The 10,919-nt window shown below is 39.8% G+C and overlaps 1 protein-coding gene across 1 annotated transcript in view; it reads right to left on the bottom strand.

The window, feature by feature from the left end:
* Positions 1 to 583: 583 nt before the first annotated feature.
* The window catches only part of LOC147617592 (mitochondrial carrier protein CoAc1-like), a 58,429-nt gene continuing 48,093 nt past the window's right edge, over positions 584 to 10,919 (bottom strand). Inside the window, exon 8 of the mRNA XM_086775883.1 lies at positions 584 to 1,148. Within this exon, the coding sequence (XP_086632009.1) occupies positions 1,044 to 1,148 (105 nt within the window). The 3' untranslated portion in view covers positions 584 to 1,043. The remainder of the gene's footprint in view (positions 1,149 to 10,919) is intronic.

The raw sequence follows: 10,919 nt of genomic DNA, 5'->3' as shown, positions 1-10,919 counted from the left end.
GAAGATGCAAATATAGAAACCGTTAATGCTGCTCGACACCAACCACCTTTTTGAACTTAATCGACAAGTTCAAATGTACTCAATTCGGTCAAAAATGCTAAAAGCTCATACAAGTTCTCCTCCAAATGCCTTTTGCAACGACCTTAACATCGCCATCAAGAATGATTGCACCATTCTAATCGAAGTGGACCGGTAAGTGGCTCAAAGTAAAAGAGTACAATTTTACTCAATAGAATTCGCAATTTTTCAAATTCATAAATTCAGGAATGTTCCAAAACAATATGCAATCTATATCGCACAAGTCTACTCACAAAGCTTCAAATCATCATCTCCCTCACCTACGACATCCCCACTCATGTCATCAGCCTAGGAATAGGTGCAGATTCATGCATAAAGATGATATTCCCACTTAAGTACACAAATCTTCACAAAACAACCTTGATTTTGGGTTTCTATTACCTCTCCATTGGAGAATAGAAACTCAGTCATGTCGAAAGGCTAGCACAGCAAAGAGCACCCAGCCACACACATCTGCTCGGGTAAATGCACCACTTACTATAGAAAGAATCAGCTGCAACTTGAATGAAGAAATACGCATGTCTGCTACTAAGGCAAAAGGATAAACCAACGGTTTCAAAACTTGACAAAAACCAAATTGCAATCTCAACTCCATGAGTGTCTATCCACTCAGAAAGCTTCAGATAATCATTTAATCTGTTCAACCCAGTGTCTCACCTAAACAGAAAAGTATACCATGATAACAGCCAAACTGCTTATAACTTGTTAGCATGAGCTTAGACATCCACTCAATTTAAAATTGTCCTTCCAATCCAGGCAATGTTGCTTTACAGTCTACAATTGAAATATTCTTTGTGGTGGCATTCAAGGATTTTAGTCTGCCCAAGGAGCAGGTTTTCTTTCCACCACTTCAAGCTGTCACAGATTTCCTCTGCCCTGTCTCTCACGGAGGAACCCACAGCCAGCTCTTGAAAGTATCATAAGTGGCTAAATGATTTTAGTCTGCAGGTTTTCTTCTCACCACATCAAGCTGTCACAGATTTCCTCTGCCCTGTCTCTCGAGGAGGAACCCGCAGCCAGCTCTTGAAAGCATCATAAGTGGCAAAGCCTATTGCCACTGAAGGCACCAACTGCAAACGTTCATCAACAGCAAAACATGAAAAAGTAGTAAGCTAAAGGTGTTTTCCAACCAAAATCATGAGACAAGGTTGCGTACTTCACATACGGTACGCTACAGTTTGGTACACATACAATAAAGTACGCATCATGATAAGTACTTTAGATACAGTACATACCATTCATGTTTTTTGAAGTATTAAAAAAATATAAAACATGATTAACGAATACCATAAAATTGTCATCGTTCATGTACTTTTGAAACATTGTACTGCACTCTAGTAATCATCATAAAATATGAATCCTTATACAAATGCCATATGGAGCGCACACAATAAAGCCTAAATTGGGCTAATTAAGAAAACTTGGGAAAACTTGGGACAGGGAAATTGAACTAAATGAGGAAGTTGGACATTGGGATAATCGAAGCTTTAGGAAAATTTGGGAAACTTGGGCACGAAAATTAAGGAAAATGAACAAATTTAGAAAACCAAGGAAAATGTTAAAATTGGGCAAAACTGGAGAAATTGGGCATTGGGAAAATTGGAATATTAAGGACAATTGAAAAAAATGGGAGATAAAGAAAGAAAGAAAGAAAATAAGATTAACGCCTATGAAAGATCCCAAGTATCTATGAGACCAAAAGTGATACAATGGTGCCATGGATATAGTGAGCCCTGGAAAACTGAAAAAAAAAAGTTAAAACAAAAACATCTAACAATGCAAATGAGCAACAAGCCGGCACGTTCTAGGAGGTGGCAGCAGTGAGCACACATGGACAGGTACAAGGAGCAAGAACAAGGTGTTTAATAATGGACGATGCACAGCAAAAGTCAGCATGGTTGTAGCCTTTGGGATTGTTCGGTACACGTGTAGCGTATAATACTGTATGGAAAGTACGGAAAGTGCTTTATGATTAAGTACAGGTATGGAATGCAACCATGCATGAGACATACTTGTCAGAAATCAACACTACACACAAGATCCGCATTTTCTATAGTGGTACACTTGTTACCCCATAGATCTAAACACAGGAGGACGAATGCAATCAGCTTCAAAATTAGGGGTCATGCTAGCTAGCTCACCATCTAACCATAGGTCTGCATCATCAAACCACCCCAAGCACAAGGGCTAAGGCTCGAAGTCAATCGTGTCCCAAACCTAGGCAAAGGCCTCTATCGTCCACCAACATGATAAAATACATTAGTCCACTCAATAAGCTCATCCCACTTATTCAGTCAATATTGACCTATAAAAAGCTATAACTTATTGGATAACACTAATTAACACCCTAGCCCATGTAATCACCCTGTTGCTATAATCCTCAGGATACCCTATCGCAAGACTAGGCCAGCTAACCCTACAGTTAGGGTCAAATACATAACATTCTTCCCCTCCTTAAACATTTTCACTTTCAAAATAAATCCGGGAAAGTCTAGCCGCATTAAATCCAAAGTCAAGTTCGTATTCATCTAATCTTTCCACATAGTTACATGTCCAAGAAATCACAAGCCACGGTTCCCACAAGGCTATCTCAGTGGACAAGACAAAACCAGAACCATGAGGAACCCCACAACTCCTCAAACCAACTCACACACAATCGAACAACCTGATATCACGAAGACAACTGTTGTAGCTAGTCACATCATATTACCTGTCCGCATCAAGATTGCATAAAAAATCATAGAACTTCTAGGACCTCAACAATCTCATCATGGATAATCTCAAAGAATTCCCACACCAGAACTGTGTTCAAACCAAAACACCACTCATAAAATCCATCAAGACCATGTTCAAACCAAAACACCACTAATAAAATCATGGACAACTTCACAGAATCATCGAAACCGTGTTGTCACTATTTGGACATTCTCTACGCTTCTAGACCTATGGGTGAGCTCTATAGTGTGAGCATGGCGCCTCATGACAAGGGACTTATGTCTACACCAAGGGTCATGTGGACTGGCATACGAAAGATGCTTCTACATAGTTCTCACATACATTTCTAATAAGGTGAAATACAAAGGAACAGATTCCTAAAATCTAGGAGGATTACTATTTTTGGACAACCCCAATGGAAATTATAATTGCAACATTACATCTGTAAGCTAAGCAAAAGGGAAAACATGTCAAAGCACATTTGGCAGTACTTAGAAAGTATATTTTTAGAGGTTAAATTTATGGAAGACCCATACCTTAGAATGGGATATGTAATAAGAAAGTGGATTGAAGTAAGACAAATGACCTCAAACTTGACACCTCAGCTCTCCACTTGTCATTATAGCCTTCACTTTCCATTTTTACTCATGAGTCCCAAATCTATAAATTGGGGCCCTCTCTCTTCATTTGAGCAAGTTCTTGTTAGGTTTTAGATTAGAAGGCTTATGATTAACCATGATGAATTAACATTGCAAGTACACTATGCAAGAGAGCTTAAACTAAGATGATGTGATTAGTGTAATGACAAAAGTAATAGGCATATCCAGGGTACTTCTCATTAATCCAAAGGAGCATTTTATAGACATGATTACATAGCTCTTGGAGGAGCATCCACAAGTTCTACAAGTGGAGAATCAATTTCAAATACCCACCATTCTCTCCTCAATCATCTCCTTGAATCTAGGTCAAAAGGTGGCTACCCTTCGTTCGTTTCATTAGGTGAATGTAACTAGTGAAATCTTGGATTCCTTGCTTTTAACCTTTGAACTTTTGCTGATCTTTGCACACTCTAGATAATCATTTGTTACTTCTAATACTCCCCCTCAAATGAATATCCACCACTGATAGACATGTGAGGATTAACAAGTACATGACATTGATTTTCCCCACCATACCCTTAGACATGTTTGGATTTACCAAGCTCTTTTGGCTTCGGTTTCACCAACTTAGTCTATATCAAGATTACAAGAAAGAAGAGTTTTATTGAGTGGCTTTGATTTATGTAGGTCTTTTCTTTTTAAGCCCTATCATCTTGGCTGCGGTTGGCTTCAGCTTTGTTGTCTGCTTCTTCTTCTTCTTCTTCTTTGCTCACAAGGCGTGCTGAAGATGCACTTTTCTTAAAAATGCAGTCTCTCTTCATGGTTCATCTTGCCACAAGCTTACATTTCCTTTTAAAGTAGCAATCTTTTTCCTCATGATTGTTTTCACTGCAGTAGTTACATTTTTTAGCTTTGTCTTTATTGAATGCTCCTCTTGGACATTTGTTATTGGTGTAGAATGCTCGTGTCGATATATCCTCCAATGTTGAGCCTTTCTTTAGTCTTCTTGTTCTCCTCAAGTAGAGAACCCTCCACTCTTTCGAGAGTTGGCTCTGGAATGTTCTTCAATGTGGCTACTATGTTGTCAAACTCCTCGGGCATAACTTTGAGAAATATGGCAATAGCATCATCATCAGCCATTAAGCTCTTCATTTTGTTCAAATGAGATGCAAAAGATTCTTTAACTTTCATTTGTCACTCGTAGAATTGAACCTTAAGACTTATCTTGCAATTTTCACCTTGTGCACCAGAGAGCTTGTCTAGATCATTCCATGTATCTAGAGAGCTTGTTGCACTAGCAAGATGATGGATGTCATTATCATCTACACCAAGTACAATGATAGCTACAGCCTTGTCATCTTTTGCCATCCATGATGCTTTACCTTCTTTAGTGTCGGGGTTTTTAATATCACCATTAACTATTTCCCATAATCTCTCTCTCATGAGTAGAAACTTAACCTTCACTTGCCATGTATAGAAATTGTGTCCATCAAACGTCTCAACTTGAAGGCTTGAATTGGATGCCATGATGAATGCAAAGGGAAGGTCTTAACACTTGGAAGTGTCACTATCTAATCCCATTGACAATGATCCTCAAAGAGACTTAATTTCCCTCTCCGTAGAGATGTATGTGAGTACAAAGAAATTCAGAGAAACCAAGTGTTTTAGCATATGCATAGTAATGTGGTTTTGTCCTAGGCCCCTAGTTTTGGTGATAATCCTCTTAAGCTTTGGACTCGACCTTCTTTTGAGAATCTGAATTTGAAGAAAAAGGCATTTTTCAACTAGCTCACTGTTTTTTTCCAATGCAGAATTTCACTTTGTTTTTGAGGAATGATTTGAGCTATCAAATGGAAGGGCAATTTAATGTGATTGAAAAAAGTGCATTAACAACCCTTGAATGTGAGGTTTGAACCCTTAATGTCCCAATTACTGATAATCCTCTGTTAATGACACATTACCCAGAACAAAGAAAATGCTTAGATCTCATGGAATAGTAGGGGATTAGCTATGAAATTTCACCAGAGGAATTTTCTTATGATGCTAAAAAACCTCACCAAATGTCTTTTACCAATTTGATGCAAAGATGTTGAAAACTGCGGATTCTTGATTTTCTAGTCTTTCTACAATGTTGGCCGCCACACTCAAAGATAGCGCTCAAGATTAGGTTTGTACACTCTCCATAGGATCAATTTAAGGTCCCCAAAAGGACTTCGCTTGATGTCTTCAGTAGGATGATTTTTCTCCGGCTAGACTGCCCCTGTTGACTGTCGATTTGTGCTGCCTTTTGTCGTGTTTTGGAGCTGGTCATTGTCCCTAGGAGAGGCCAATGTGCATTGGCAAGAAAGCTATATGGTTGTTATCCAATAGAAGAACTCACACGACCAATTTTGAACTAATTGGAGCAGAAGGGTTAAAAGAGAGCTTAATTGATAAGCTTGATGATTAATAGCCCTAATAGCACTGATTAGTGGCCCTAATGGCTTTGGCTCCCCTGTTAGGTTTTAGATTAGAAGGCTTAGGGTGGATAATAATGGTGATTAACCATGATGGATTATGTAACTGTTTGGCCCTCCAAGCCCTATTTTACATGATGGAACCCTTGCTAGACAAGCGGAAGAAGGCATGGGAACAAGGACCATAAGCTTTGTTCAAGAAAAGGCACATGTCTTGGTCAAAAAGCAAGAAAAAGCAAAAAATCAAATTGAGTTGATCGCGAGCCAGGGATATCATTGGCAAGAGGAGGCTAAGCTGGACTAGAAAGCTAAAAGTTGCTTTCTCAAGCTCCAAGGCCGAAAAGCAAGGCCAGCAGTAGATAACTTAGTCTAAGTATTTATGGATTCACATAATTTATCGAAAGTATTGAGTTGGCTCTATGTGCCCATGTTTAGCACTCTTTCCATATGGATATTGTGGATTATGTTATCAAGCTTACAGGCAAGCTATATGGAGATATATCTCGAGATATCTTACCGACATGGTGAGGAGATATTTCTTTTGGCTTCATGACGAACCTGGCAAAGAAAAGCTAAGTATACTTTGAGTTTGCAAAGTCAATGCTTTTGATATCTATCATGAAGTGCTTTTGATGTTCACTAACCCTTGTATGCCCATACAAGGAGAATAGTGTGTTGTTGTTTGCCTTGAGGTGGTTACAGGGAAACATGGTTTATGACTCCCTTTATTGGGATGGATTATTTGTTTTTTTTTTGGCTCCCTTTATTTGGGATGCATTGGTCTTATGGAAAACTAATAATATCTCATGGATCGAGGATTGTTTTCTATGGATCTCTATTGGATAGAATGCCTGTAAATCTATTGGTGGCCGAAGTCCCAATAAACTATGTGTAGCAAAAATGCTTATGGAACCCCTAGCTACCTATGCCTACAAGTGATTGTTTTATCTTATTACTTGAGCCCAACCTCTCCTCCACGATGTGTGGTCACAGTACCAACACAAGGTAGGTGTGGTAGAGTGATGGAACTAGGTTGGCAAGGGACTTCATACCATGCCGAGGGTATATATATATATATATATATATATATATATATATATATATATATATATATATATATATATAATGATATCTCTTCAGAGAGATCCGAAATTCCATATTTCCATAAAGAAATCCAAATCATCCAAGAATCTAGAAAGTCATGCCTGACACAAGACACGAGCACAAGAGCCAGCTATGTCTCAATAACCAAACCAAGATCCCAAGACAGTTTCTTGGACACAAAAATGGGCATTGGAGCTCAAGTGTCAAGTGGAAAGCATGTATGGCGAGCTCTCAAAGATTTGGGAGTGATCTAGCATTGAAACATGCTTCTACATAGTTCTCACATACATTTCTAATTTGGTGAAATACAAAGGAACATACTTCTCAAATCTAGGAGGGTTACTCTTTTTGGACAATTCCAATCGAAATTATGTTCGCATCATTACATTTGTATGCTAAGCAAATGAGCGGACATATCAAAGCACACTTGGCAAAAGGTATATTTTTAGAGGTGAAGTTTTTGGGAAGACCAATTTCTTAGATTAGAACATGTGACAACCATGTGACAAGAAAGTGGATCGAAGTAAGACAAGTGGCCTCACACTTGTCACCTCAGCTCTCCACTTGTCATTATAGGCTTCACTTTTCATTTTACTCATGAGAGTCCCAATTCTATAAATTGGAGCCCTTCATTGAGCAAGTTCTCTTGCTGCAAATTGGCCTCTACCATGTTGGTTGCCCGCATTCTCCTCAACTACTACTTGTGGAGAGTTCATACACTCCTTCACTCCCCCCTACACAAGGTTTCTCTACTACTTTAGTCTCTCGATGGACTGTACCGAGTTGTACCCATTGCTCTAATTGTTGTACCAACCCATGTACCTACTATGTGGACAAATTGAAGAGCTATACCTACTATACCAGATTCAGTGCTTGCTATATAATCATTGTACCTACTATTTTGAGAATTGTACCTATTGTTTTTGTTGGTATTTTAAGATTAGGGTTCAACTATGGTGGCTAAAACAGTGAAGCAACCATGGTTGAGTGAAAGCGAGAACAAGACAATTATTGCACAAAACTCAAGTACTATATTGATGTGACTGTTATGATATGAAAGCACAAGGAGTGAGTACATTTTTTTAGCGTTGTCATGTTAGTCCATGTCCGCCCGGCCATTTATGGTGTGAATCCTCTCTATCCCCAGGCACTTTTTACCCTGACCGGACATGGGTTTTTTCTCGTCAGAACACACTTTTGTGTGTGGGCACTTTGCCCTAGAGTACTTTAGTACTCATCCTTTGTACTTGCATTATCTCATTATTGAGTACATCTTTTCCAACACTCACGTTTCTCTATGCTTGAGCTTGTGTGTGTGTGTGTGTGTGTGTGTGTGTGTGTGTGTGTGTGTGTGTGTGCAAGCTAGCTGCCCTCCTACCCAACATTGGTATCACAGCTTGGTTAGGGTTAGGATTACATCCTGTTGCCCCTTCAACTTGAGCATTGGTATATTGCACACAAACGAGCAAGTCTCCTCGTTGCAGCTCTCAACATGTTCTGCCTGACCACAGCTGTGCGTCGCCAACCTCTTTGCAGCAGCCCTGCTCTGTGCCGCCCGACTGTATTTGGCGAATCTGCACCAACCTGCTGCCACATGCCGACTGAACTTGCGCCAACAAACTGCCAACCTGCACACGTGCCGACTAAACTTGCAGCTACCGCCCAACTGCATCTGTTGCCTTGCACAAACCTGCACCTGCTATGTAGCACCGACCTACATCTGCTGTCTAGCGCTGCCTGTTGAGATTACGAGCTCGATGACAGCTATAGCTAGGCACGGTATGTGCTGGCATGGTAGATAGCAACATGTGTGTGACAAAAAATGGCTGCGTCCAGCTGGCCACAGTGTGTGGACATTAGATAGGATTATTTGGTGTGTGAATACAGCACATTTAGTGTGTGGTGTGTAGTTCTCTTCTATTATGCATTGTGTGAGTGGATATGGCTTGCATTGTGTTAGAGTGGATATGGCTTCCCTCTTTGGTTAGGGTTACACTAATGGATTAGAGTTTGCTCTCTTGTGTGTATGCTCTCTCTTTATCAGTCTTTTATCATGGTATCAGAGCTTGGTGCTCTCTATAAGGGTTTTGTGAGTGAGTAGAGAAGAGGAAAAAATTCTATTTTGGAGCTATCCATTGGAGCTTGGAGCAAAGAGAAGCTGGGAGCACACCCCTACTCAACAGATCTGAAAGCTAAGCACCACAGGTAAGCAAAGCTAAACACCCTTGAGTGGATTGCAGGATATTTGACACAAGCAAAGCAGGAGTTGAGTTGCCCAAAGCAAGTGAAAATTCTGGTTTTTTGCAAGCTTTAATAGAAAGCTTGAGAGCTTGATTAAAAGAGGCAAATGCATGTATTAGTTGAAGAGCACATGTATTTAGCATTGATGAATGGAATAGCAATGCATATGCAATCCCTTGCTTGATTTTCGAGCAAATCTATGTGATATTAAAGAGGTCAAATTCTGGTTTTTAAGCTACACAAGAACAAAGGATGTATGCAAGAAATTGGAGCTATTGGAAAGTCAACGATCAACTGTTTGAGGACAGATGGTGGTGGTGAGTACACATCACATGCATTTGATGCCTTCTTGAGAGAGCATGGGATAAGAAGACAAATTACATGCAGGTACACACCTCAACAAAATGGTGTTACTGAGAGGAAAAACAGGATCATTGGTGGTGAGATTACAAGAGCTATGCTTAATGAGAAGTCTATACCAAATTATTTTTTTGGGCAGAAGCATGTGCTACTGCAATGTACTTGTTGAACAGGACTCCTTCCGCAGCTATACATGAGTACACCTATTATGAGGATGACAAGATTTAGGCTGCATATAGGTCACTTGAAAGTCTTTGGATGTGTTGCATATGTTAAAAGCATACAAATGCTATAATCCAGTGACAAAACAAATTGTTATTATCAGAGATGTGATCTTTGATGAGATGGGAATTTGGTACAAAGAAAGTGAGCATGTCATAGTTGATGACATAGATGCAAATGAGGATGTGAATCTTCCTATACAAGAATCTACAAGTATGAGTGGACCACTTGAGTCATCCAGTGATAATATGAGTCCATGGTCAGGAAGATTGAGACATGATGTGAGCACTGAGAGTAGTGATGTGGACAAAGGAAAGAAAAAAGTGAAAAGTATTGACATTGGTACTACAGGTTATGATTCATCAAGATCAGAAAGCCTTGATGAAGAATTGGGGATTCCAAAAATAAGAACTCCAGGTGTTAGAAATGACAAGTATTTGCCGAAACTCGTAGTGAGCCACAACCAGTGAGTAGATCACAAAGAGTGAGATACCCAGTACAGAGGTTGACATATAGGGGTTATGCTATGCATTATGCATATATGACATCAGTGGTAAAGCATGTAGAGCCTTCATGTTTTGAAGAGACTATTGACAAGGAGACATGAAATAGAGCCATGGATGAGGAGATGGATGCCTTAGTGCATAATGAGCCCTGATGTGTAGGCGTCATCCTGTCAAACCACTCACCATGGCATGTCATGTGGTTTGACACTCCAAAATCCATATATCAAATATCATCACTCTCCCTTTGTGATGTCATAGTACCTATGACGTGTTTCATGGCAAACAAGTGCTCCTCATGTTTTGCATTACTAGATGATGCATAATTGCCATGCTACACTCTTCCACCACGACAGTCAATCTGCTTTTTATGGCAGTATCTAGCCATATGTTCCATTTTACCACAATAGTGACACTCAATGCTACTAGCATTCTGTTGCGGTGTTTGCCATCTCTAGATACAGATCTTCCTCTACCATGAGGGTGAAAACCACGACCACCTCTAGCACCGAATGATGACTGAAAATTCTGTTGAGACTATGGTGATTGATCCTGCCAGCCACAGCCACCTGCACGTCCTCTTGGACTGAATCTCCCCCTACCTCTAGCACCACGATGAGTGAAAAATGCTTGATCCCTTG

Source organism: Cibotium barometz, chromosome 36 (genome assembly GCF_041138505.1).
Source record: "Cibotium barometz isolate CiBa-2024 chromosome 36, ASM4113850v1, whole genome shotgun sequence".
In the NCBI taxonomy this organism is placed as follows: domain Eukaryota; kingdom Viridiplantae; phylum Streptophyta; class Polypodiopsida; order Cyatheales; family Cibotiaceae; genus Cibotium; species Cibotium barometz.
The sequence above is the reverse complement of the archived record's forward strand: the minus strand, read 5'-3'. Positions and strand labels throughout refer to the sequence as shown.